General features: G+C 48.0%; 1 protein-coding gene across 1 annotated transcript in view; it reads left to right on the top strand.

Annotated features, from left to right (window-relative positions):
- Positions 1-205: 205 nt before the first annotated feature.
- SBNO2 (strawberry notch homolog 2) overlaps positions 206-27,829 on the top strand; it is a gene marked incomplete at its 3' end in the record, with an annotated part of 50,922 nt that continues 23,298 nt past the window's right edge. The window contains exons 1-4 of the mRNA XM_082011087.1: positions 206-467; positions 1,574-1,653; positions 8,663-8,786; positions 27,283-27,447. Of these exons, the coding sequence (XP_081867213.1) occupies positions 342-467; positions 1,574-1,653; positions 8,663-8,786; positions 27,283-27,447 (495 nt within the window). The 5' untranslated portion in view covers positions 206-341. The remainder of the gene's footprint in view (positions 468-1,573; positions 1,654-8,662; positions 8,787-27,282; positions 27,448-27,829) is intronic.

Genomic DNA, 27,829 nt, shown 5'->3' on the forward strand with positions numbered 1-27,829 from the left:
AGGCGGGAGAGGTGTGTTTAATGTAAGTTCGCAGGTCTGGGTGAATTCCAGGTGTGGTGATATTTGAGAACTCCGTTTCCCAGTAAAAACCTCTCTTTTATAAAGAGGCAGCAGGCATTTCACAGGCTGACATCTGTTTACTGATCTTTTAGCTACGTTTGGTCTTAGAATTGTGGGTTGGTGGTTTTTTTTTTCCTCCCCCCCTTTTGTGAAATTTCAGTGTGCGTTTCTTTTCCACCCCAGGACATGGTGCAGGGTGAAGAGCACAGATAAAGAACCTTCCACCACTCCATAGTCTGTTCCACCCGCCCGGAGGACTTGATGCGGCAGGACGCAGGCTGATGCCCTCAGCACACCCTGCCATGGACGGGGGGAAGAACTATCCGCAGCACGAGCACCAGCAGTCGGGCAATACGCTCTACAGCATCCCCGGCCTCCGCTCCCAGCTCGCCGTGCCGGCCATGGAGGTGAGGGCCCCAGCAGCTCCTCGGCGAGGGGTGGGGAGAGGCTGCCTGGAGGGTGTCACCAGAAGGGGCCTGAGCCGAGCAGCCCGGCCGGGAGCGTCCTGGGAGCCCCGGTGCGTGTTTACAGGAGCTGTTTACCAGCCTTTCTAGGCAGCTGGCCAGGGGCATGCAGTATTGATTGGGAGTGCTGGAGGGCTGAGGTGACGGCTGTCTGCTGCCTTTGAAGTGGCAGGAGGAAAACAAGGCTGTGGTTAAAACAATGCCTCTCCAGAAGCTGGTAGGTGCCAGGCTCCTCAGGAAAGGACTAAAGAGTTTACGCAGAATTGCAGACTTTGTTTCTGCCCCAGCTTGTCTCTGAGACATGCTAAATCTATTGCTGGGTCCAGCTGTGCTGTTTTTTTTTTTTTTTTTGAGAGTGGCAGAGATTAATAGGATTGTATTTGTCCTGATACAGCTGCTAAAACAAGACCGGGTCCCTGATGCATTTGTTCTCAACAGGGCAAAACGTGAACCTCTACCCCAAAATAGCTTACATGTCCCTGCAGTTTTCTGTTTATAATTCCTGTTAGAGTTTTGTCACATATGGGGATACAGAGGTTAGAAAAAGAGGCCCATTTCACCAAGTGCATGTTACTTCAAGCATGAGGTATCATTGCTTTGGACACAAAAAAGGGCAGATGAAAGACTGATCTGTAGCTGAGCAATAAGATACTCTATTCCTTCCATGACTGCATTGGTACATGCCGAGCTAAAAGCTTCCCATTAATGTGGGGAAGGTGGGAAGGCAAAAAGACAAGGATGTTGTCAGGTGTTTACCTATGCAAGCCGATTTCAAGTTAATGGGTTGGTGCTTGCTTTCTGGAAAGACCGAGGTTAAAGGGCTAGTTAAGGGCACTGGCCCTGTTGTCCTTCTGGGACAGTAATAGCAAAGTAGGTTCAAAAGCTCAAAGTAGGGTGTAGCACTTGATTTCTCCTACTATGAGAGATTGAGGCACCCTGCTTATGGAAGGTGCTGAGGGAGAGAAGTCATGAGCCTGGTCTCAGGTCTGCAGCTGCAGGTAATCGTGCCAGTCCTCTGCTGCTCTAACTGTTCTGGTTTCTCCTTTCAGAATTCCGTGCTGGCTGCAGACTCTTGGAGTAGCTGCTACCCTGCCTCTTTCCCAACCTCATCTTTCCCAAGTGAAAACCAGTGAGTGCTGTTCTCCTTTGTATAATTCCCCTCTGCTCTTGCACACCCTGTGATTCAACTGTTTCTTTACTGCTTTTCTTGTTTACTTTATTTCACTAACTGATGGGGAAATAATTGCATCACACACTGATCTTGTGGCATTTCATAAACTGCTACATCTTGGAAAAAGCAGCAAACAGCTTTTTTTTTTTTTAAGATAAAAACTCTGATTTCTGGTAAACCTGGCGACGGCTACAAGGGAGGAACAGCCTTGTTTTAGCCTGGATTTGTTACAGCAATAGAGATTTTAAAAACATCCTATTAGCACAATCTAGCTGAGCAAACACGTCCTACAATCTCTAGCTTTGTACAGATGGTGCGGGCAAGGAAGAAGGTGTTACTGGTACCAAGTGGCAGACTTACGGGTGAAGTGAAGTTAAAATCTTCTGTTGTGTAGGTAACTGGAAGCTGACTAAATGCTACCATCTCATGTCTATATTGAAAAAATGTGCACCGCCCCTAACTGCGCAACCCAGAGTTCATCAAGAGTCGTGACTTTTTCCTCTGGTTATAACTAATGTTCTTCACTGATAACCTCATCCCGTGAGGTGTGAGGTGAGGAGTACGGGCTTCTGTGAGAAATTGTGGCAGACTTCTAAGTAAAGCTGCCTACTATACGGCACTGTGAAGTGAAGTTGTGATGTGTTTCAGTAACCTTTACATACTAACAGTGGCCCTGCCTGATGGAGAAAAACATCATCCATGTGCTTTCTAGATTCAGTGCAAAAACCTTTTCAGATTACGTGCCTAAAATTTTTGAGGGATCTTTGCATAACAATAAACATTGTTCTTCCTTCTCCCTCTTGACGATGAACCTCCATCCTGGATCAGAAGGTAGGACATGACAGGAGATGGTTGGGACAACATAAAGTGGCCTTGTGCCACCACTGAGTGACTTGGATTAAAACTCTGTTGGGACAGGGAGTGGTGATTGTTGGGAAGAAGGTTTGAAGGCTGATCGACGGCTGCTTTGGTCTCTTTGTGAACGCAGGGAGTGGCACAGATATACAGGATGTGTTTTTATTTGGGTCAGAGGTGGGAGGAAGGAAAAATAAAAGGAACAGAACTTGATATCGTGAGCTAATAACTGTGTTCCAGGTGCCTGAGGATTTGGTTTAATCTCCTCCTTTAAGGGATTTTAGCATCTCCATGGAAAAGCAGGGAGATCCATCCTCTGGAGTGTTGCAGTTCCAGCCTGGCCGTCAGCAGTGGGAATCAGCTCCTGTGTTCAGAAGGATGGGACATGTTTTGTCTCTGCATTAGTTCTGCTTGCTCCCCGTGTGCCTGGTCCACCTCAGTCTGCAGGGTGGGCTAGCCAGCAATGACAGGGTGGATGGAATAGGGCCGTTCTTGATGCAGGATTACACAGAAGCTGTCCCACAGGTGCCGAGTGGAGCTCTGCCTTGCTAGATACTCCCCAAAGTGAGAATTTGAGAGGAGTTATCAGATAAGTTCAGTGTCTTTGCTCTTAGCTAGCCTGTCTCTGATTGGAAGAGGGTGTACTTTTTGAGCATGATTCCTGTAAATTACACTTTGTGAATCCTCAGGAGAGCTATAACAGAATTTCTGTTTTGCTGTATTGAACCACAAGATTAGATTGTGTTTATCTATTGTGTTGGGTATTTTCTTAGACCATTTGTTCTGGTTTTGCCCCTTCCTTTCTTCCTGTTTAGTACTGCTCTGCTGCTCCTGTCAACTCTGCTGGAAACATTACAGCCTTGACCCTGCAAAGACATGCCTGCATTTAACACAAACGTAAACTTGTTGAGTTTGCTATAGTTACTTCTGGAAATGAGACTCATTGTGGTAATTATTTGCTAGCGAATGATTTAGCCACGGTTGTACCTTTAGCTTCTTGTTTTTCATATCCTGGTAATTGTAAAAATTACCTTTCAGGTATCAAAATACCTTTCTGTATCTGTATTTCACGAAAAAAAGTCTGTCCTTCTGTATTTGAAAACTGCAATTGAATATTTTTAGGTTGATTTAGGGTTGGGGTGTTACAGGTAGGAATTCTGAAAGGGATGGAAACATTGAAAAATGGGATTTTAAAGGGAGTTATAATTATAGCCCATGTTGTAAAATAGAAGAATGCAGATGGCATTAGAGTTAGCCCAAGTTTCTTTTCAAAATCCTTGCAGAAGAAGTCTCATTTGCAAGTGGCTGTGTTTGTATATGGCTTATTCTCATAGCAACAGCTTTGTCCTGAAGCAGGTTTTTCCTGTTTCTTTGCAGTAGTTAACTTTCATGCTGGAGAATTTCTTTAAAAGACATCAAAGCTTGCCTCTTTCTTTCAGATTGTCTTAACCTGAAAAACGTAAACAGTGTATTAAATCTTGCTGAAAGAACAGATGAGGCTCGGGTCCCCTGCTGGGAAGAGCTGTAGCTCAGTTCATTTTCTAAGGCAGTTACCCCTAAAGAGCTGGGCTTCCTTTGCAGCTGTAGGCTCAATACGTTCCTTGCTTCAAGGAAATCTGGGTCAGTCCAGTGGTGCTGTTGGAAGTGGTGTCACACATCTGCAAAAACGTATTTCTCAAAACTGGGGGCAAAGCTTTCTTCCCCAGTTTCCAAAACTTTCTTGCCATTTTCACTTAGCCACTTACGTATGGAGTATGGCTTGCTAAAATAGTGAAGTAGGCTTTGAAAAGCATAAATTGATCTAACGATGGGGAAAGAAGAGTGCCAGACTGATGCTGAGGCCGCCTGTGACCTTGCCAACTCATTTCTGATCTTCTGCTGGCCTGAGATGTGGAGTTTGCATCTCTGAATGGAGGGGCTATAACATCAGAGCATAAAGCCTGGCCAAAATACACATAGGAGGTCTCCAGTGAAATGGCACCATGGCCCCAGAAGGGCTTCAGATGCATCGATGAGCAGCTGGTGTGAAGCATGTGAGGCAGGCACAATATCACAGTAGTCTAAAGAAGTGTTGTTAAAGCAAGCTTAAGCTGTCCAAGTATGGAGACCCATCTCCTGAGAGGGATGTGTGTTACATGGCTCACCTCTGAGATGTGTATTCCTGTAAAAGCCTGTCCACAGTGTGTGTTCCTCTAGGTCCTGCTGCTGAAAGTCCTGAGCTTCAGCAAAACTGAGGAAATGATAAATAATTTACAAAAAAAACCCCAAAAACCAACCCAACAACCAAAAACCCAAACCAAAAACAAACCAAAGCAACACAACAAAAAAAACCCCACCCAACAACATTCTGCTGGAGTATGTGAAATAGCCCTACTCTGAGACCCACTGGCTGGACTGACATCAAATGATTTGGGTGAGTCAGATGTCAGCTCAGGTTTGCCTCGTACCAAACTGTTCTACTGCTGCTATGTTTAGAGTGGGTGGCAGCAAAAAAAAGCAGTCTTGCTCTTTAAAGCAATTGTCTGAACTTGATATAATCCAAAGATGCTCCCCACCCAGCTCATAATGTCCCAGGACTGGGGGATGAAAGAATTTCTCTGGGCCAGCTGCTTTATTCCTAAAAGAAGGGTAGCAACCATCTGTGCAGTAAGACTGTTGGTGCTCATTGGGTTCTGAATGTTGCACACCTTCACGTACTTTCCTTCATGTTTTCCTACAGGAAAATGTCCCACTAGTTAGATTTCTAAATATTCTTTTTTGTAACACCTGAATTTTTGGGCTTGGCTTTATTGGCTTGTTTTGCCTGTGGGGCAGGGAGCAGACGCTTATTTTTCTTAACCAGCACCTGTTGAAGGACATGTACTGGGTCAGCACATGTAACCTCCTCTTCACACAACGAGATGCTGATTTCTTCAAACTGAGCTCTTCAGCCAGATTGCCTCTTTCAAACAGAAGTGGGAGACCAGCATTCCTTCCCTTTTGTCTGGGTGGTTTCATGGGGGTGACTACCTTTCTGCAAAGCAAAGTGGTGTTGATGCTGGCTGAGTCGCAATGGGCATTGCTCTTCTGGGGGGCTGGTTGGAGCCAGTGCAGCCTCTTCTGTCTGAAGAGCACAGCGCTTCTCCGGACCAAACTTCACCTTAGTGTGCGGAATGATTTCTCTAAGAACATAAAGACTAAATGTGTTCAGTCATTTGGCTTAAAAAGGTCCGGTTTTAGTCATCGAGAAGATCTGCACTTGGTTTTCTGCAGCCAAAAAAAGTAAAATAAGATGACTCCAAAGTCCCTAGCATGAACTCATTAAACTTTGATCTCAGCACTGAAGAGATGAGTTTCACTGACTAAATAATAAGCATATGTATTTAATTACTAAGAGGTTAGTAATTGATGGTGGGGCCTTGACTACTTCAACAGCCAACCTCAATGGTTAAAGTGAATAGGTGGCCTGAAAGGGGCTGGTGCAGTACTTGCCCACAACCGCTGGATGGACCTCCATTGTGTGGGTCCCTGGCTGTCTTCTAAGTTCAATGAGGTGGGTTTTGGTTCTGGAATGGGCCGGGTTAGCCAGAGCCTGGCTCTTCACGAGCAAGTTGAGTGTCTCCATGACAGTACATGGACTTGCAATGTTGGAGTTGACGAATGCAGATGTTTTCTGTTGTCCAGGACACCCGGTTCCTCCTTTAGTGCTGCAGCTCAAAGTCAGATCTTAGGATAAGAGTGCAAATGGGCAGTCTTTTGTAAATCCAGTGTGATTAAACCCAGTATAAATTTCCTTTCCAAAATGATTTTTAGTTATCCAGTGAACACCCTTGGCCTCTGAGGGGAAGCTGTTGACCCAGAGTAGCTTCCATGGAGCAGTTTACCAGTAACTAAGTCCCGGAGAGGGTGAGCAGGTATGTACAGGGCAATCTTGCCGTGAGGCTGTTTTTGCATCTTTGCTTTGACAATACAGCAAGGTTCCCATACTTACGTGATTCTTCCAGTTAATGCTTTTTTCTTGCAGTTCAATTCGAGCAAATTGGTTCCTTTATGCCAGCTCTTCAAAGAGGGTGACTATCTTTAAGTTCTTATTGGAGGAACAGTAAAGCACTGCACCAGAGGTACTAAAAGGACTTTGGCAAGCACTGTATACTCGGTGGCTTTCCTAAGAGGATCTCAAAGCAGTGCACTGAGTTGCTGTTGGCTCTTATTTCAGGCTGCAAGAAGAAAGTGCATCTTGCATTCACAGCTTTGAAAACCAAGATTAAGGGAAGCAAAATAACATACCAGAGCTGGTCATTCCACAGCAGTTCAGGCCAGGGAGGTTGAGGCTGTCTTGGTCTCCTTCCCGTTACCTTAAGTGACTCTTGTCCAGATCCACGAGGTGCTGGTGAAATAGGAGGCGGTGTTCACTTTTCCGGTAAAAATAGTTTTCCCCTTCCCTAGTTAGTTCGTTAGCACTGGCCAAGCTCTGACCTCATGCAAGAGAGGCAGTGAGACCATAGCGGTTTCAACTTGAAAGCAATTGAAACAAGCCTTTCCCTGTGTGTAAATACATTAATTCCCAGAATTTATGCGCAGATTTAATTTGCCCGAATAGATTAGGAGGAGCCGAAGTCAGTGCTGGGCTGTCGACGCTGTTATGTGCAGGTGTGCTAAATCCACCGCTGCGTTGGCACAGGGCTGGGTGGCTGTTTTGGTGTCTCTGCAGCACGTGGAACGGTGGTAGCACTGAAAAGAAGGGAAAAAGGAAAAGAGGGAGAGGGAGCTGTGGGAGTACCTCTGAGAGTATTATCTTTAATGATGAAAAAAGAGCAGGAAAAAGGCATTTAGCAGAGCGAGATAACTGTGTTTGCCCATAAATACATATGTAAATGTTAAGCATGGAGTATTAATGAGCTGCTAGCCACACATGGCATTTTAAGTGCTTAATAATACTTTGGCAGCGCAGTCATTCCCAGCTCTGCTCCTGGGTAGTATTTCTTTTTAAATTTTGTTTCTCCCTTCCCCGCAGTGCCTTGTTAAAGTTTATTGCTGTGGGTTCTGTAACCCTGGCATTACGAAGAACGTACAACTTGCCGCAAGAGGAAACCAGTCGGATCGGGTGAAACGTTTTAGTGGTTCCAGCACGCAAATGTGTTGGGTGGCGATTGCCCAAGCAGCGTGAGCGCACGGCCCTTACGGGAAAGATTACGAAGCACATTCCTTGCTCCTGCAGGAGAGGGAAGGGGCTTGCGTGTGTAATAGCAAAGCCAGGAGACGGTCGTGTTCTACAGGCCAGAGGCTGTTCCTGGGAAGGAGGAAGGGAATTGTCTGCTCTTTTGCAATTCTTACCTCCTCTCCGCTCGGAGGAGGCCGGTGCTGGGGGAAGGGAGGCAGGAGGAAGCGCTGGCATGTGCCCTGCCCAAGAGGGAGCGAGCAGGAGACCTTTGCTTTCTTCACGTGCTAGTTCAGCAGAGATCTTGCCGTGTAACTAGGTACGATCAGTTACCCCCGAAATTCATCTCTGCCTGGGCTAATAGTTCTGTCTAGGGCTGCATGTCCCTTCCATTTTTATCTGTCTTTAACTAAAGATCATGACCGATAAACCTCCCTGTCAAGGATGTGCAGGGGGGGTTCTTTGCCCGTCTGTGCTAGTTTGCAGGGCTCTTTCGGTTTTATGGCCCAAACTAGCTGGGGTGTGATATTTCCATGAAACTTGATGCTTGTCCTTATGTAGTGTGATTGTCAGGTTCCATCACACCCAACAAACGCTTGGCACTGGGACATCTCAGAGGCTTAGTTTTGTTGTCAGGACTGAAATATTATTTATTTATGATATTTATATTATATATAAGAACCTGCAGAACCTCTTTATCTATGAAATCCTTCCCAGTTTACACAAATCGCCAAGAATTGCATTCTTAGTACAGTTTTCCAGACTCTTACACTACTGAGTCTGGGAAGTAGGATATAACTTGTGGATGTATTATTTTGCCTAGATAGCTCTTCTGGATAAACACAGCTTTTTTAAAGCATCAATATCCTATGTGTGTCACCCCATAGTTGCAACTTTACCACTGATGGAGTCTGAAGCAACCCAAGAAATACTCAGGACTGACAGGAAATAACTGCTTTTCCCATTTCCTTACAGGCAATATTTTAATTCCCCTCACGATTTTTATATGAATTCCATCAGCAGACCACATTTCTTGGATACAAACTATGCATCTGTGGACCCCACTGACTTCTTACCAAAAAATGGGGATTTTCCTCAGGTAAGTACATAGCTACTGATGGCTTTGGGGGAGAATGGTACTTGATGGGTTTTATTTTTCAGTATTGTCTTATTGAGGAGGAAGGAAGAGACTGGCAATATCTTCAATTTGTCCAGCACCTGATAGGAGTTGCGTGCAACTGGGATAGATTCCCTGACAGCAGCAACTCAGAAGCTATCTGTTGGCTTGGTAGCAGCTTATCTGCGGTAAAATTGCTTCTGTCTTTTAAAGTGATGTTTAACATAAACACTGACAGTGCATGGGAGAATCCTGTTTGCAGGAGGGCATAGGTAAGTGTGAATTTGAACATGCATCAGTCAGTTAAACCATTTGCCTCCTGAAACTCTCTTCACTTGTGTATGTTGCATGTGCATTCTCACTGGTTACAAGCGGTGGATTCCTGGATGGTGAATATTTAGGGATTACATCAACTCAGTGTCTAGCAAACGGAGATTGGAGCCAGTTCATTTTTTTGCAGAGCTGAAGTGTGGGAGGAATGAATAGTCACCCTGGTTCATTCAGCATCTCTAGGGACCAACAGGCATCCTCACCTCAGGGACCTCTCTGGGTGGGAGGGAGCTGTTCCCATGGCGTTTTTGAAATGTTGCACTGGCTTTTGGCAGCATCTCATCATAAGATTCGTCACTAAAGACTGGAAAGCAGCTGATAGGACAGAGCTGACTGGGAATAAAGAAGGGACTAGCTATATCCTTTCTAGGAGTTAATATAGATATTACCAGTGTCGGGCTGTGTGTTCTTTGCCTTAGTTATTTTTTTTCCTCCAGCATCTGAAGATACATAGTGAGTAAAACTGCAGAATGTTACCTTGCTTTGACCTATTGGGGCAACAGCCAAGCTGAATGAGCTCCTCCTGTCTCAGCAGGTCGCTGTACTGGTTATCTGGCAAGCCTGCCAGTGCCAATGCAGTCTGGCATCCAGCCTCGGGCAGGCAAAGGGCACAGCCTGCTGGGCTTCAAAACCCTGCGGGAGGTAGCCGAGGAGGAGGAGGGGTGCAGGCAGAGTTGCAGAGCACCCGTTTACTTCCAGCCCCTGACTTGTGCCCTGAACAACTGTTTGAGCATGCCTCTCCCATCGGACAAGGCAGGACGAGAAGGAACAGGGCTGTGGCAGTGCTCAGGGACAGGCACGTGCTACAAGCCATGTGCAGAATAGGTTTTTTTGGCTAGACAAAGCTACAGGGTGCTTATTTTAGAAATTAGTGAATGATTGATTTTTCTTTTTTTTTTTTTTTTTTAGTATGCTTAAGGTCTTCTAATGAGACCTCATTAACAGGTTGGTTGGTGGCTCATCAGTTGCTGATAGATTGGACCTTCAAGCCTCGGGTGCTTGGAGGGTCTCAAAGGTGTGCAGAATCATGGGGTCTCTCAAAAATCTTAATATCTGTTATCTATGAGTCAAACTTGTTTCACTAAAAGTATCGGTTTTTTTTCTGGTCGCAAAGAAGCCAAGCTTCCTCTGAGTGTGGGTACTAGCTAATCTGAACATCACAGTTATCTGCTTCAGGTTTGTGACTCGGTGTGACAGATAAGCACGGGGTGCTCTGGGTGTCGTGTGAGATGGAGCTGAGTTTGGTTTTTTCCCCTCTTCTGTGTTCAGGTGAAGATTGACCTTTCTGGATGTTTCACCACACATGCCTTACAATGGAGCCCTAAGTTGCTGAAAACAGCACAAGGGAGACACGAGGATAAACTGGGGCAGTACGGATGTACTTCATTGTGCTTTGGCACATCGAGAAGTACTTTAATAGGCCCCGTTAAGCTGCTGTGTGCTTTTGAATGTATTTTATTTTCAGTAACTGTGGAATGTCAAGACACATGTGTAAATAGAAATTTTTGCCTTTGTAATCTGTCTCTTCCTGTATGATTCATTAATTGATGCATCAGTAAATTGATGCGTTTCCCCTCTTCTTGAGGGGGATGTATTAATTTGCCCTGATAGTGGTAGAGAGAGGTTTTTGAACCTCGCTGGGGCTTTGATTTCTGCAGGTTTGGATTTACGTATGCTGGGGATTTGTGCCTGTTGAGGTGAGCCACTGGTGTGGTAGCCCAAATTCATCTCCCTAAGCAAAGCTGCTGGGGGTGCCTCACGTTAGTGACTCGCCTGACGCAGTGGGTCTGGTCAGTCCCGTAGCTGTTGACCAGAGTCTTCTAACTGGATAAAACCAGGTAAGTAAATGAATCGTAATAGCATTGATCTTTGCCTCCTGCAGAATTAATTGTGGGAGGAATGAGACAGAAATGTGATCTCATCAACTTGTAGAAGCCATTTAAAAGGCTGCGATGGGGAGAGGGGTCATCTCCATAGGTCTCAGCTTGCAGGTCTGGTGTAGTTTGGCTGATGGGTTTAACGGGAAAAGGGTTTAATTATTTCTTTAACTTAAGTATTTTCTGGTACCTAAATGGTCGATCAGCTTCCTTCCCCTGCTACATCACGGAAATTGATCTCAGCCAGCTTGGAAGAGCAGATTTTTGGAGATTCTTTGTGAAAAGAATATGCTTCTTTGTGTTGGCTGGGTGATAAAAGAGCAGGAGGGTTCTGAGACAAACCAGACATAACTGACCTCAAATGATTTCCAGAACAAGAAATAATTCCTGTGCCACTCTCATCCTTTTGGAGAGACAGGCGGTAGCGAGGTGATTGCAGGCGGTTACGATTTTGCATGGACCCTTTCTTCCCAAGCCAGCTGTGAGACTGCACCTGTAGCAGCATGCTTGTGAGTGGTGTTCTCCTTCACGTGTAGAAACGATGAAGTCTCCGACTCCGAATCTAACACAGCCAAGCCAGTTCTTTTACTCGGGTATTGTACCACATAACAGCAGGTAGTGCCATGTAGGTTCCCACAAGGAGCAGAGCATTTTTATGGGTGCTTTTCTGTCCTGTTTGGTGGTTGTCTGTAAGTCTGTGCGCTGAGCATGACTGCTTGGGGCTTTCTGGAGATTCCCACAGATAACCCAAGGCAGTCATGTGTCAACCTGTGTGCTCCGAAACGGAGAAACACTGAACAAGACTTTTGTTGGAGCTTTATTTTCCAATCTGAAACTGAGCTGATCGAGTTCGTACCTCAGAGGGGTGGTATCTGTCTAGAGCTGCCACAGGACAGACGGACAGTGCTTGCCAGCTGTCTAGTGTGACAGTGCCCATTCATGTGAAATAACACTAGTGTTGTGCTCTACTGTCTCTCAAAGAGGTGTTTCAGTCTTTAGTCCTCCTCCAGCTCAAACGGCATGTTCTGCTGAAGTACGGAGCCAAATCAGCCTTTCTGAAGACTCGGCCCTTGACTTCTTTGAGGTATCTACGTGGTTTGCTCCTAGTGCTCTCACATACTAGAGTGCAATAAGCACTAATGTGGAAATCCATTGATAAAATCTAGGGCTTTCTAAAGTCATTGCTCGTCCAAAGAAAAGCCGATGATTTTTTTCTCAGCAGCCAGAATTAGAACCTGAATCTGGGAGAGCAGCAGGCACTTAACTGGAGGCAGCAGCATCAGTCTGGAGTCATCCGGGAGTGTCCTGGAGCTTTTCCATCCCTTGCTTCAGCAACATTTTCCACTTCACTGGTTTCTTGCTGTCCCGGATGCCAAACTGTTAAATATTAACAATCTGCCTGGAAAACTGAAACAGGCCATTCGGAAGGTGTGGGAGCAGCTTGAGAGGTTACAGCTTTCCAGGTGACTGTATAGGAAAGTACCTATCTTTTCCATACTTGCCTAGTGTGGTGACAGGAGTGGCAAGTCCCGTTAAACTTTGTGCTGTTACGACCATGCCAAACAGAGGACTGAAACCAAAGAGAGAACATGAGGAGTTTGCTGCGGGCTTTGGTAAGAGATTCTTGATTAAATCTCTGGTCACTGGGCAGACGAGGTAGACTGAGTGCTTATCTGGGAAGTTGTGCTGCATTCATACATGAATACAGACTATTCTCTTGGCTTTGCTCGGATACCAAAATCTGATCTGTGATAATTCAGCAGCACTGGAGAGCTTGGTAACCCCTTGAGTTACAGCCTTTTATGTATCTCAGCAGCCTGCCAGTGCTTGACTTCGGCCTGCTGTCCTGGGGGGGCAGAGGAGGGAGGTGGAAGTGTCCTCTCTGACCTGCAGTGATGCTTTGTGATGCCTGTGTGCGATGTGACGGCGAGCTGGTGGACGCCGCCTCCCCAAAACATGCCTGCAACCAGACTCCAGCAACTTGGACTGCATAGCCTGTAGGCGGTTTGTCTCCTTAAAGAGTTTTCAAGGAGTACTGAAAAAGGATTTAAAAGGTTTAAAGAGCAGGTGACGATTCTGAAGAGTAAACGCCTTCTGTTGGTGGCGATGGTTGGAGGATTGTTCACATGCCCTAGGGTTTGGGGGACTCAAGGGTTTGGAGAGTGGGAAGGCTGATGCGTTTTCTTCAAGCACTGGCATTTCCTCCCCCACCTCATCTTCTCTCCGAATTTTGTTTTGGAGGTCCTCAGCTCTACCTTCAGAGTGTAAAGCCTTTGCTGGCCTGAGGATGCCGTGGGTGGGAGTTGCCACATTTCTTAATTGCTCTGGGAATTTTTTTTCAATTGAATCATTCGCTGCTGCCGCTTGGGTCTGGTGAAGAGCGATTTCTGCGTGTATCGCAGCAGCCTTGCTGAACACCGTCTGCACACTGGACAAGGTGCTTCATTTGCATGGTCAGAACAGCCTAATGTCAACTTGAACTTGTTTCCTCCACAATATTTTTGGCTTTTGGCTTGCTGTTGGGTGATTCATTGTTGCCGGTCTGTTGGCATTCTTTATATAAACAAGTGGCTTAAACTGAGGTTTAGAAAAATAGTTGTATGAGGCCATATTGGGGTCTGATAGCATTTCTTGATCTTGGGAACTGTTGTCTTAAGCCAAAGTCTTGCCCAGACCACGTGGTGTCATCTACTTATGGAAAAAGTCTATTGACTGCACACATGTCCGTAGAAATCAAAGTCCTGAAGAGAAGCAGGCTTTGGTTTCCATAGCTTTCCTCACTTTCTGCTGTTTATTCCTCCAGCCTCAGGTGCTGGTGAGTTGGAGTGCAGTGCTTGTGTGCAGTAATTCTGCTGCAAAGGCATTTTTATCATAACGCTATCTTGTGTCACTGATGGCGAGAACTGTTAACTGCCACAGCAAAACACTAAATCCAGGAGGTTTTAACTTCGACTTCGGCATCTGCTGTCCCTCGGCGGGTGTGTGTGGTGAGCTGTGGTCTGTCCCCAGAGCCTTACCTCAAAAGCAGAGCAACCTGTTATAGAAAAGCATACCTGTCACGTAAATACTTGCAGCTCTTAGCCACAGGTTTTTCTTTAAAGTTCACTGTCCTGTCCTGTTTAGAATTACTTAAAGCACACGACTCTGCCCATTTCCTCTGAGCCTTTTGTTATCTAAAACGATCTCGCCTGTTTCTGACAGTCAATCCGTGTTTCCCTTTGCTTAACTTCATTTGATGCGCTCCTTGTGGCTGTCCGGAGCAGGACTTTTCGGAAGGCACAGCAGGTCCTGTTGGGCGCGGAAGGTGTGGACGCAGCGGGCGTGCGAGGGGCTCTGCAGAAGCTCCTTCCCTTTCTCCGCAGTGGAGCAGCTCTACGCAGAAACGCTTTGGCAGGAAGCTGGGGTACCCTTTTGAAAATGTGAGTTGTGCTTGGACTGGAGGAAGGAGGTCAGTCCAGGCTGATTTAGCCTTTGGGGACAGGGAGGAATTGGCTGCTCCTGAGCAGAGTCATTTGCAGTAATGCTGGAAAGACGTGGCTACAGCCTTGTTTGATCTGCTTGTGGTGTATGGGGGCTCTTTACCACACGTGTTAATCACAAACCAGCCCTCTTTCACTACCGGCCCCCTGCAATCTCCTATTAATCTTTCTTGTTAAAGCGGGGGGAGAAATTAACCTACTCTTAAAAAAAAGTATTAATTTTTAAAAGTGCTTCAGTGCACAGAGCTGTGGTGATTTAAGAGAAATCAATGTAACAGTTCTTAAATTATATAAAAGACTTGGTTCTGACTGAAATGAAGAGTTTCCTGGAATAAGAAACGTCCTGGAACTTCCTATTGCTGTCCTGGAGTTATGTCTACAGGGAATACAGAAATTAAAATCCATTTGAAGACAGTTAACTGGCTCTGGTGCCTTTGAAGCACTTTAGGAACAAGTTGCTTTACATGCTTATGTCTTTGTTTTTGCACTCCAGGGTTGGGGTTTTGGCTGATTTAATTACGCTTTATAAACACTTTCGGTGAGAAGCCTAACACTTTACTTCAGGCCTTGGTTTAGAAAAATGAAGGCTGTGATTATAACGGCTCCTCTGACCTAGTTACAGGAAGCATGGCGAAATTGCGTCGGTGATGACGGCGTGTGCTCCCCGGCAGGATGGCCACGAGCGCGGTATTTGTGTGTCTGCCGTTGCCCCGCGCTCAGCGTGGGCTCCTGCCTCGCCGCGGCTCGCCGCATGTAGGGTGCCTGGGTGGTGATACGTCAGGAACGTGCTCTGAGATGATCCACCAGATAACACGGCCACGTACCCGCCTGAGCTCCCCACTTGGAGCTGAGCGGGTGTTGCCGTCGGTGTACGAGGAGACGGCGGCATCGGCCTGGGCTGTCGGCACGCGTAAAGGGTTTGGCTGCTTCGGTCGTCAGCTGCGTGAAGGTGAGCTGTGCTGGAGCCAGGCACGCGGGTAGCTGGTCGGTGCCTGTGCGCTGGGTTCGCAGCGAAGGGCCGGACCAGGCAGGGGTGTGTGGGTGCTGCAGCCCTTTCCTGCACCGCAAGGCTCGGATACCAGCACAGGATCCACTGACCAAGGCTTGGTTTGCCCTGACTGTCTGATTTAGCCACCCTGATCTGGCTACCGAGGAGGAGGGCACACACCTGGGATGCAGCTGACATTATTCTGAAGCAGCATCTCCTTTTGGTTGGATGAGCTGTGCTTTAGGAGTGAATCTTCCTTTTCCATGTATAAAAGGAACTCTTGAGACTAACTCAGGTGGAGATAGCTGTGGTTAAATGAGAGTAATTCTGCTTTTGAGGCATAATTTGTTGTCAGTTGTGCTTGGCTGTGAATTGCAGGAGCCAGCTGAGATGCCCGTGGCCCTAGGGAGGGGGTACGAGGGCCTGGAGGGCTCTGGCATCTTCCCAGTTCCAGACTTGTTAGTTTTCATCTGTATTGCTACCTTCAAACAGTGATGTCCGCCTCTGGGCAGGAGAGGAGGCACAGGGAGGCGATGGAGAACTGCCTTCTGAAGTTCTTGGCAAGCGCTGTGCTCTGCCTCCTCCCCTCCATAAAGCTAACAAAAGTGGGAAAAGTACTGGTCTGAAACACAGAGTGCTCTTTAAAAATGCTGGTAATGTAATTTAATAGCAGACCACTGAGAGATGGTTTTAAATAGATGCTTAATTCAAAGCAGAATTGGTCTGAGTCAGTCTGATTGAACGAGTTTCCCCGTCTCCAGTTCTGCTGGCAGTCACTACATGTCCCGATCCATAATGCACTCGAAACACCAGCGGTCCTACCGCAGCAGGCACCACGAGAAATACTGCCTCTGACACCTTCAGTCGCTCTTCTTTCCCTCGCCTCATACGTTTGCTATTCCCTGAGTCGCTGCATCGCGCTGCCTGCTGCCACGCACCGGTTTCCTCCAGCTTTCAGGATCCCCTGCAAGAGTTTGCTCTTTTGCTGGCTTGCCTTTATGCTTCACAAGTTTTCCTGGTTTCTCCTTATTTCAAGGAGGAACACCAGCCTGGGAGTTCTGCTCTGTCCTTGCTCAGTGGCAGGCCGTCTCCTGGTCCTCTCCTCGTTCCCGAACAGCAGCCGATCGCCTCCCAAACTTCCAGTCCTCAAGGGAGCCATGTGCTGGTAGGGCTCGCTGATCCCAACACCCTCCTCACACCCACTGAATTTCAGCTCTGGTTATAGAATACCTACCAGCTGCTTTGTTATCCTTGTTCTTAGTGTCTGTTTTAAAAATAAACCATTTGTGGTCTCGACTTGTCAAAGCCTCTCAATGCAGTCACCACGCACCTTGCTTCCTCTCGCTCGCTTTTGAAACTGGAGCGGAGGCTGCCCTGCGTGTGGCCGGAAGGGCTCTGGGTTCTCGAAGCAGCCAAAATGCGAAGCCAAGCCTTGCACCCAGCCGGGTGAAACCAGCCGTGTCGTGGGAGCAGGAAAAGCGAGGCATGGTCTGTATGATACATACTCTCCCATTTTTCATTCCTCTGGGAAAAAAAAAAAAAAAAACAACAACCCTGTTGGGACAAACTGCAGTGTGCAGATATTCAGGACTCTTCCACCCTTTAGCTGCTCTCAGACTTGTTTTTCCAAGACGTGTTGCTGCGATCTGGTTACGTATCCTAGTCTCCGGTCGGGTGTCCCTCCTGCGTGTGCAGCGCTCTGTTTGCATGGGGTGGGTACCCAGCAGCTTGGCTTGCGGCGGCATTCGGGGCCTGCTGTGTGTGCTTGGACATGCCCAAAAACCCTGTCTTTTGGTAGAAGAGTACTTCGGGAAATTTAAAACCCTCCCGAGCTCTCTGGTTGCATGAGGGTGACGAGCCGACAGGTCTTCTCCTGTACGGGTGTGTTAGTCTAGATTGATTAGTATCTGTGCTTTCCTAGAACTTCAGCACGTGCTTTCAAGAAAGCACCAGCGCGTTCAGGAAGCTGTCCTGTAGGTCAGCGATTAGGAGGTGGCAGGGGATGCTGCGAAGGCTGCCAAACACAGTAACTAACTGGGTTGCACGTTTCAGGTTTTGCTGGAAGACAGTAAGTCAGATTAATGTGAATGCTGGAATAATTGTGCTTTCCTGTCCCCGTCTGTCAGCGCGCATGTTCATGAATTAATTGCGGAGAGTAGAAATGCTGTGGCATGCCTCCTCCCCTGGGACAGGTTGTTAAAATTCCAGGTGGCGGTTTCTCAGTGGGTTATCTTATCTTCTGTGATTATATTACCGTGGTCTTGCAAAATCAATTTAGCTGTCCTGGTTATCTATGACAATGTCATACGTCTCGCCTCCTTTTGGCAGCCCAGTGTTGCTGCCTACATTTTGCCCCATTTGTCCACCGACAGAAAAGGAAGAGGAAATAAACCACCTGCTTTGTTTAAAGGTTGCATAAATAGCAAGACCTTGATAGTCTTAAGCAAGAATCGGTCGTTTGATCAAGGTCACACAGCAAAGCAGTCACCAGCAAGTCACTGATTAAGACATTTCAAAAATGTATTTGGTCTCCTCACTTGAAACATGAAGCACCTATCCCAAGCTCCAGGGCACTATCAGCTAATTAAATACAATCAAATTCAGATAAAAGCAGCAGTGAAAACCCGCTGCCTTTCTCCACCCCAAACCAGCTGCCGACAGGAACCAAACTCTTCATTTTTAACGCAGATCCTGCAGAATGCCTGTTCTGTGGCAGAGCTCACGTAACTGCTGGTCGCAGCCTTCACCGGGAGGTGAAACGAGCTCTGATGCCGGGAAGAGCCCAGCAGCGATGCTCCAGCGCCGCCGGGGCGAGGGCTGCTGGGGCTGCCCTTCCCTCGCTTTCCCTGACCGCGGCACTAGCATCCCTGGCTGCCGTCTGAGTCCCTGGGGAGAGGCGGTTGTTCTTTCCCGTTTGCTTATTGAAAACACTCTTCTGAACTAGGTGTTTTGCGTGACAGAACATGGATCCTCATTATTAAGGGCTATTAATGTATTAATCCCTGCGGAACCGCTGTGCTGCAGTGAGTTGGGCCGTGTACCAGCTGCCCTTGGCAATGAGCCCTGTTGCAGGTTTCTGTCCTGAGGGTGGTTTTCCAGCCCTGGGACCCAGCGTCTCTTCCTTGCAGGGGCCGGTCCTCCCTCCTTATCCGATGTGGTAAAGCAAAACCCCTCTGGTTTATCCCCCCTGATTCTCAGAGGGGTTGGAGAGCACCTCATTTTCTGCTCTCATCTCTTGCAGGCCTGGTAGGGGCTTTGCTGTCTCTGTCGCTCCAAAGTTGTTCTTTTTGAGAAGAGCCTCGCAACGTGGGATTTTCCAGCAGCTCTCAGCGCGAGGCCCCGAGAGGACTTGCATCAGCAGCGACAGCGGGCACCAAGTGCCGGCCCTATAACGCACAGCGGCGGCGAGCTGCGTTTCGCTGGAAGCTGTGCCACGGTTGCCTGGGAAGGCTCGGAGCAGCAACGGCGAGATCTGCAGCCGGTGCTCCCCTCCCCGTCCTCGGCACGTGCCTCCGCGCTGCTGGGTTCGTGCGCTGCCGGGTCTGCCGGCCAGGCCGAGCCCCGTGCCCCGCGCTCCTCTGCGGCACGGCGGCGGTGTGCCGCGAGCCTCGCCGAAGCTGCGCTCCCAGAGACGCGGCAGTGCAGCGTCCGGCCGGCTCTGAGCCGCGGCAGCCGAGCCCGTGGGAGCTGGGGGGGCCAACCCTGCGGCCAGAGCCCGGCGCTGCCCCCGGCCGTGCCAGGGAGATGCAAACGGGAACCTCTTGCACCCAAAGTGACCAGAAACGTTCTCATGGTTTTTCTGCAGGGCGCTGGGTACTCTGGCAAATTCACTTCTTCAGCCTCGGGCTGCGTTGGAGCAGACTTTGCTGAGGCTTAAAACGACTGCATCCCTTTCAGAGGTCCCTTTTTTGTGCCTTTTTCTCTTCCCCACTAGAAATTCTGCGTATTTCTGTTACCAAAACTGTTAAAGTCAAAAAGGAAGGCCTTGGAAAAAAAGAAGGCAATGTTCCTGGACACGGAGAAATCACAATGATCTAGAAATAAAAGTTAAGAAAATGGCTACTCCTTTTTATTCTCTACTTGCAGTATTTGGGGTGGGGCAGGTATTGAGGACAAAAGAAAGCACAGGGCTCTTGGGGCACGGGGAAGCTGTGAATACTTTTCATAATCTTTTTCAGTTTGGTTACTTCACCCGAGCCCCTGGAGTGAGGAGGGCAGGCTCCCCCGGCCCGAAGCAGGAGCCGAGGGGGGCCAAGGCTGCCGTTCCCTCGGGTGGACGGGGCGGAGGAGCCGCCAGGCTCCTGCCCAGAGCTCTCCTGCCCCGCGCGCCGCGGAGCTCGGCTTTGTTTACAGTGTATCTGTGGTTGAATTACACCACGTACAGTAATTCTCATCGCACTGCCAGTAATTTCACTGACTTACCAAGCAGGCATCATTTCCTGAAAGTCAGCCCTTGTACTTAGAGGAAGTAAGAGCACTCTCCTTCATGACTAAACACTATATGCAAATTTCCACAGGCTTAGGACAGACGCACTGTATGGCTGTCTCTTTCTCCTCCATTTTCACTCCTTTCTTCTGCATGTTGATTTTTAAAAACCCTTGATGAGCTCTCTTCCTGGCTGTTGTCGCTGTCGCGGTCATGAATGAAGACCTTTCTCCATCACACGCCGAAAAATCTCACCTTTACTGCTTCATCCACGTCCTGCTCCGCTGACAGCAAACTGAATGCTGTTTTACAATGTCCCAAATGCAGTTCTGGCTAAAGTTTCCGTCTCTCTACAAGGTAATGCCTGAATTTTCTTTTTTTCTCCTCCGTGGAATGCCTGGTTTGTTTTGTTTGCGAGGGTAGCCGGCTCCGGCTGCTCCCCCGGGCTTGTGTGTCCCCAGTAATTTTTGCAATGGCAGCAGAGGTTTAGGGGCGACGACCCTTGGCACAAGGCAGCGGGAGCGGATCCGCGGTGCTGAAGATGTGATTTGTATTTTGCTGGAACGTGTGGTTCGTGGAGACTGTTCCTGTCGGTTAGAACTTGGTCGCTAACTGAAACTTGGAGGAAAAGGAGCTGTGTGGAGAATTGATCGGTGTGTTTATGGAGTTGTAATGACTTTCGAGAGTTTTATTTTTAAACCAGATGCTGTGTACAGAAAAGCAAGGGAAACGCTTGCCAGTCAGAGCACTGAACCCTTAAGGCTGCAAGTTTATTGCCCCGTATTTAGAAAGACTTTGGGTTTTGGCAGCTAAAAGATTTTCTTTTAGTGATTGAGTGCTGACGTTGCAGCTGTTAATTCTGGATTCTGTCTTTCCTGAAACAGAATCTGCTTAATCTGTGATTTTTTGAGACACCAAATCTTTCTGGTCTGGCAGTGTAGCTTTGTTTGTGTGTGTATGTTTTGTGTGTGCCTGTATATATGTATGTTTATTTTTAAACCCCCCTATCAGCTGTGTGCCGTGTAGTGGAGTAATCAATAGTTGCTGTGCAGAAGGAAAATTTGTTTCCTCTGTGTCTGGCTTGTGAGCAAATAAAGCATTTATATGGATGGCTTCATGGCCAAAAATATTTTTAGGATGCATACTCCTTCTGTATTTAGACTTCACCTGTTCTTTCATTATTTTTAACAAAGACTTTGTTTTGACTAAAGGAGCTGAGCTGTTCCCAGTGGCCGGGAGAAAGAGGTTAAGTGTTTAGGTTGTTTTACCCTGATTTTTTTCTGATCTTTTCTAGGGAGTTAATTCTTGGGTTTGGTAACTTTTCTCTTTTGAGATGATGATAGAAATAGTGTGCCATAGAAGCATCGACTGGCGATTCATTTGCACTCACAGTTTAGAAATCCAGCAAATGATTATCATTGATTTATCAAGTCGCTCACTAGAGGATCTTCTGATAGGAAGACCAGACAGCGATTTGTGATCCTCTGTCTCCCGTTCCAGTATATTAATGCTATTTCAACTTCAATGTAAAAAAAGAACATGCAGGAGAGACCCCCGGCCAGCAGCTATGCATAGCCTCCGGCTGTTGGCCCCTTATAAAAGTCTCCGTTAAGCGGTCACCCTGCTGGAAGGGAATCGCCCCTTTGCCATTTTATAACGGGCTTCCGTAAACTTCATCTCTGACTCCAGCAGTTGGTTCTGAACCGTGTTTGCACAGCAGACTTCAAAGTCTCTGTGTCCGTCCTTCTGTAATGGGAGAAACTGGGAAAAGTCTGTGCTGTGAGATGCAGTGCTCGGGATTGAGACCTTCAGGGCTGCCCTTCACCCAGGTGTTTGCTGTCCTGGTGCAGAGGAGTCTTTAATGAAGCAGGCTGAAGAGATGGAGGCAAAGCATGTCTGCCAGCCCCTCATGGTAAAACTCTCCTACCAGTGATGATCTGTCTGGATTTTGGTTGCAGGCTATACTAAATTGGAGTGGGGGAACCAAAAATGGGGGGGGGGACGACGACACACATGACCCAAACCCCACAAAGAACAAATAGCCTAATTCCAGAAATAAGATTTCCATAGACAACGGTTGCAGAATAGCATTTGAAATAACGGTCCTGCCTTGTGGGATAGCTTCCAGCTGTTGCAGAAATTTGACTTCCACTGAAACATAAAATAAGCATTATTACTGTAAAAACCTCTTATTTCCAATGAGAAAATTTTAAAATTCTTACTAATCAGTCTTCACCAGGGATAGCTTGCTTCAAATCCTGAAGACCGAGGCGGGTGACCTCTCTGGAGTGACTTCGCTGAGCAGCTTCTCAAGCACGACAGGCCATTCGAAAAGCAGAAGTAGCGCTTGCCAGCGCTGGGAGCTGGCTTTGCAGTTCTGCGCTCACTCCTCGCCCCTTTCCAGCGCTTGATGCACCTGTAATCTTCTCACTCTTCATGGTTTCTTGGGCCATCTCTTCTACCCCTAACATCGTCATCTTGTGTTTAGCTGCTTCTGTCTGTGTGTTGGGGCTCGGCACCTTTTGGCTGAGGGTCTCTTCTGGACGGGATCAGCTGTAACCGGTGTCAGAGTATCAGTGGGTCTGACAGTGGCTTATCCCACTGAGGAAAGGAGTCCTTCTGCTCACTGTTATTTCATGAGCTGATGGTTTAGGTGATGATCCTTCCTCTCCCTTGAGCAGACGAAGGTAGCTTCTCCTGTTTGCTCCATATAAACCAGTGGAGCAATTAGTCGAGGCATGGTTTACAACGGCACAGGCTGTAGTTATCGGTGTGGCTGTCTATTAAAGAATTACGCTGCATCTCGCATATAAGCAAGTCTAATTTACTGGGCTTGCACTGTAAACTCTTCAGGGCAGGGATCTAGCATGTTCCTAGTTTTAGTGCTCTTTAGGTAATGTAATTAGGTAAGGCAAATGGGAGACTCTGAAAGTTTGTGACTAATGCCTCGTAATACTGCAAGAGGATGGGCTCACTGAAGTCATTTCCAGGACTAATATTATCCTCCCGCTGACTCGGAGGTTGATTTCCTCTTCCCCATTTCAGTCTGCAGGCGCTGGTGGAGGTGGTGGGGCTGGAGCCTTCACTGGGGGATTGCAGGGACTGGGCTCAGGAAGGCGGAGGGCGTTTGCCGGGGTATCTCGGGTTGTGTTGCGGTGCTTTCACACGTCCTGTGGCTATTCCAGCCCGGCGCTTTCCTCTCTTCAGGACCCTAATGTGCAATGGCCACTCTAGTCTGCTCTGCAGCCTTCTTGCCGCCGTGCCCGTGTGTTTGCAGACGTTTGCTCCTGAACTGACTTCTGTCAGGGGTATTTGCAAATGAATAAACCCAGTGCAGAAGTGTCTTGCTGTAGCTCAGTGGTGAGACCGGGTGGGGATCTGAGACTGTCCCTCAGACGCTGCTGCCGCTGTCCCTGCACAGTGAAGCCCTCAAGTGAAACGCTGTTGGTCAAATGCTGAAATGGGTCTGAGTGACAATGTTTTTCATAGTGAAAAGAAAAAACAAAAACAAAGATGGAATTTCCTTGCAACTCCAGCCTTTTGGTTTAGCTCTTTCTTGTCTGTAGCGCAGTTTCTCCCAGCCCTGCCTGTCCTTGAGAGAGGAAAACCATGCTTCTCCTCTCAACATGCAGATTATACTAAATACCATTTGCCTTTGTCCCAGTTTCAGCTGGGACGGAGTCAGTTTTCTTCACAGAAGCTGGTACGAGGCTGTGTGTTGGATTTGGGATGGGAATAATGCTGATAACGCGCTGATGTGTTCAGTTGTCGCTGAGCAGTCAAGGACTGTCCAGCTTCTCACGCCGGGCTGCCAGCGAGTGGGCTGGGGTGCACGGGAAGCGGGGAGGGGACGCAGCCGGGACGCTGGCCCAGGCTGGCCAGAGGGATATCCCATACCATATGACGTCATGCTCCGTATAGAAAGATGGGGGGGAAGGAGGAGGAAGGAGGGGACGTTTGCAGTGATGGCGTTTGTCTTCCCAAGAAACCATTATGTGTGATGGAGCCCTGCTTCCCTGGAGATGGCTGAACCCCTGCCTGCCCATGGGGAGTGGTGAACGAATTCCTTGCTTTGCTTTGCCTTTTGCTTTACTTATTAAACTGCCTTTACCTCAACACACGCGTTTTCTCACTTTTACCCTCCCGATTCTCTCCCCCGTCCCAGCGGGGGGAGTGAGTGAGCGGCTGTGCGGTGCTTAGCTGCCGTCTGGGGTTAAACCACAACAGCCTTTTAGATTTAAAATCAAGGATGGTGATGTCTCCTGTTGCCTGTTACGAATAGGTACTAGTTCTTGCACCGCCTTGTGTGAGCTGAGCTCTGGAGGGCTTGTTGGGAGCAAGCCTCTGCTCTTCCTCCTGCCTGCTGAACATCGTGTGACCTGTGCGAGCTGGCCAGGCCTGAGGTGTGCTTTTTTTAGGCTTGTGTTCAGGATCTCCCCAGGCACCTGTAAAAAGCAGCGTGTCTGTGTCTTGGGACCGGCCGCTTAACCAGCCGTTGTTCATTGCCCATGGACAAAGCACTTGCGCTGTCACGGATTTCGAGTGGGAGAGTTGCAGTTCCAGGTCCATCTCAGAAGCTGCTTGTGTCACTGTGTTGTGGTGGGTGCTCAGAGAAGGTAATAGCTGTTGCTTCTAGTGCTGGGCTTTGCAAGTAACTTCTTCAAAGCAATTCTTACGAGCCTATTGATACCAGTCTGTATTTATCCTCTGTGCAGTATGTGGGCTGTCAGGCACACAAAGCAGAGCTTCCAGCTGCTTTGGGTCCTCTGGCTCCTGCATAAGTCCAGTGTATCAGGTACCGGAGCAGAAGGGTGAAGGAGCAGTCCATCTCTCTCTCCTTCCTTTCTGGGAATGGACAGAAGAGTTACTATAAAATTGATCTAAACTGTTTTATAACAGTCATAATATGAAAGAGTAGTATGAGGTGAATTGTTAAACTCTTCCTAAGCCACAGCAAGCTGAGATGTCTGTGCTCGCTGCTTTACCTGTGTTCTGGCTGGATCTGAATCTGGTGGTAGCACAGGAACATAGATTGTGGTGACAGTCCAGAGGCTGTTGAATTCCTGCAGCGCTTGTTCTTGGGATCATAAGCCCAGAGGAAGAAGCAGAAGCTTGTTGAGGACAGCAAGGGGAGATGATGGCTGGTTTCAGCAGCACAGTGGTTCCAGGTAATGAGCAAGTGTCTCTGCAGCGGTCTGGAAGGTTGGGAGAAGTTACAGACCTTGGGAGATGGGAGTTAATGAAAAAAGAAATCTCAGTAGCGTGAGCAACGTTAGCTTGAATCCCACGTCCTGCCTGTACAGTGCTGTAGATCAGGAGCTTAGGGCTGTGGGAGGTAGGCAGGCAGGTTCCTGCAGGATGCACAAGGCACTTGCTCTGGCCAAGAAATGCCATATTTACCCAAGTGTTTTTGTACTTTCTCGGGTGTGAAATGCAGCCCCATTTCTAGAGGTCACTTAATTCCGAGATGATAAATCTAGGTGCCTGCTTCAGTCTCTGAAAAGCCTTGGTTTCTGGGTAGTCCTAAAATAGCCACAGAAATACCAAGAGTAAGAGCAGCGCAGGAAACGCTGCCCGACTGCCGTTGGGCAGACAGCAGCGGCGTCGCACATCAGCACGTGTAGCCGCTGCTAGCAGGAGGGTGTCCCGCGAAGCAATACTGCCCTGGTAGAACAGCCTAACGAACAGCCTTCTCTCATTAAGCCTTTGGGTCCCCCCAGGTGGTTTTTAATGAATACAAACAGTGCACATCGTGCCTGCGATCTCTGTTACTGCTTGCCTTGGCTTTAGTGCATCAGTGCTCTTGCACAGCTGCTGCCTGCACCTACGGCTTCGGAGTAGCGACTGTCTTCTTGGATGCCAAACGAGAGATATCTGGGAAGCAGGTGAAGGGAACATGTCGCGACGATTTTAAACACTGCAAAAACATAGCTTCTGATAGCAACTGGGGGGAAGTCTGGCCCGGCTCTTGGCTTGAAGCGCTTAGGAATAGTGCAGGCAGGCTCAGCTGTTCATGATTTTATGTCAGGCAGGGCTAAGTGACTTTTAAAAACCTTTGGCTGCCTTTGTGCCTTGTAGTAGGAAATTGGCCCTTAACTGGAAATGAACAGCGATCTCTCCTCGTATCAGACGCTGCGGCTCTCTTGGCAGCCGCGCTGCAGTATAATCGCACTCGCTCGGTTATCTGGCCCAGCGGAGAGCTTGAGCTGGCTGTGTGCTGACGAGCCCGACCCTTGGGGAGAACCGCAAAACTGATTTTTCTCGGCAGAGTCCTGTGGGGCACCAGGACAGACCTGTTGGTCTGGCTGCATATCCCTCTGGGACAGCGGCGCTCAAGCAGGACCTGTGTGCTGGAACTTGGTGTTTCGAAGTACGTTGCTCTTCAGTAAACAGCAGGCAAAGTTTTTCTGCTTTGAAAATGTTTGACAGTGGTATTTGATGCAGAAGGAGAGCTGAGGTGATGTGATGGAGTCAGGGAAGGTGCAGCGGTCTGTGCTGGAGCGAAGGATATAGAGTAAGAAGTGCTTTTTGGATATTGGTTCTTGCCATCTGAAATTTGAAAAACCAGACAAGGAATTGATGGTAGGGAGGAGATTGAAGGCTCTTCTGAGCTAGAGTCCGTGTGACTCAAACCAACGTCATCATGGGTTGGCACAAAATAAAACAATTATAAGCCATCTCAGCACAGGCACCAGAAGAAGAGCAAGGTCAGAGCCCGATCCTCGTCACCGAAGCACATTCTCTTCTTGTCGAGGCTGAGGCATGCCCATGGGAAAAGGATTGGTAGATTTGCCAAGATTTGTCTCGATACAAATCCTTGCCCCCTGCTCCTGGCAGCCTCGTTGGTGCAGAACCTGGCATGAGGAGAGTAATTTTTTCTGAAGCCTCCAGGTGTGCTGTGTTATAAACTGCAATTAAACAGCTGTGTTATTATCAGGTGTAGCTGGTATTCTGTGGGCTTCTGTGCATAACCGGAATACTTGAGTCCTTTGGGTGTTACGCTGAGGACTTTCCACCCCTCAGCAGTCTTTTTAATCAAATACAAAGTTGAGGTGACTGACATCTTGTTGAATGCTCCTCTTTCTTCCGCTCCTCTGTGTGTGGAGATGCACACAGTCTGAGTTAGTCTTGAATGTGTACCGGCGCTTCTGTCCAGCCAATGCTTTTCCTACATTTTCAAGAAACGAAGGTTTTAAAACAGCTGCTTAGAGCACGTCCTCATTTACAAGTTAATTTCTAAGTTTTGTGGAGCATGAATTGACGGAGCTTCTCATTTAATAGCAAGAAATAAAAGCTTCCTGGATGAGTAGGTGTGAGAAAGGAGCTTTCTGGTCTTCTCATCCTGTGCCCTCTAACTATGATCATTTCTCCATTTCAGGATTCTTCATACCTCGATGAGCTCTCCAACAACAACTCCCTCTTCTCGTCCCCCGCGGATTCCCTCTCTGACATTGCGGATCCTAAGGACTTCTTGACTGCCGATAGTCTGAACCACGTGCCAACACTATGGGATATAAACACGCCGCAGCAGAACCAAATAGAGGTACGGGCTGCTCCTCTTCCATGCTCCCCTTCAGACAATAAATAACCTCAGGCTTCATCCCGTAGTGTTTTCACCAAGGAATTAAGAAACCAACCCAATTCCCTACAGGGGTGACATTGCAGTGTGATGATGCTATTCCCCTATTACCAGCTTCACTTGGGGAGCAAAGGGGTGAAGTGATTATACATACTTTAGTCTCCTGGAAGCAGGAGGCAATCTGGACATCCTCAAAGGGATACGTGCACTCTTTCAAAGTGTGGTGCAGGCACTAGCTCGCTCTTCTGACAACTGTGGCAGGTAGGTGCATCATGAGGAAGATGTATCCCTAAAACATTCAGCATGGAGATGGACTCCAGGAGAATCACCGTGACACAGATCATTA

Source organism: Phaethon aethereus (assembly GCF_964289735.1).
Source record: "Phaethon aethereus genome assembly, chromosome: 26".
Taxonomy (NCBI): domain Eukaryota; kingdom Metazoa; phylum Chordata; class Aves; order Phaethontiformes; family Phaethontidae; genus Phaethon; species Phaethon aethereus.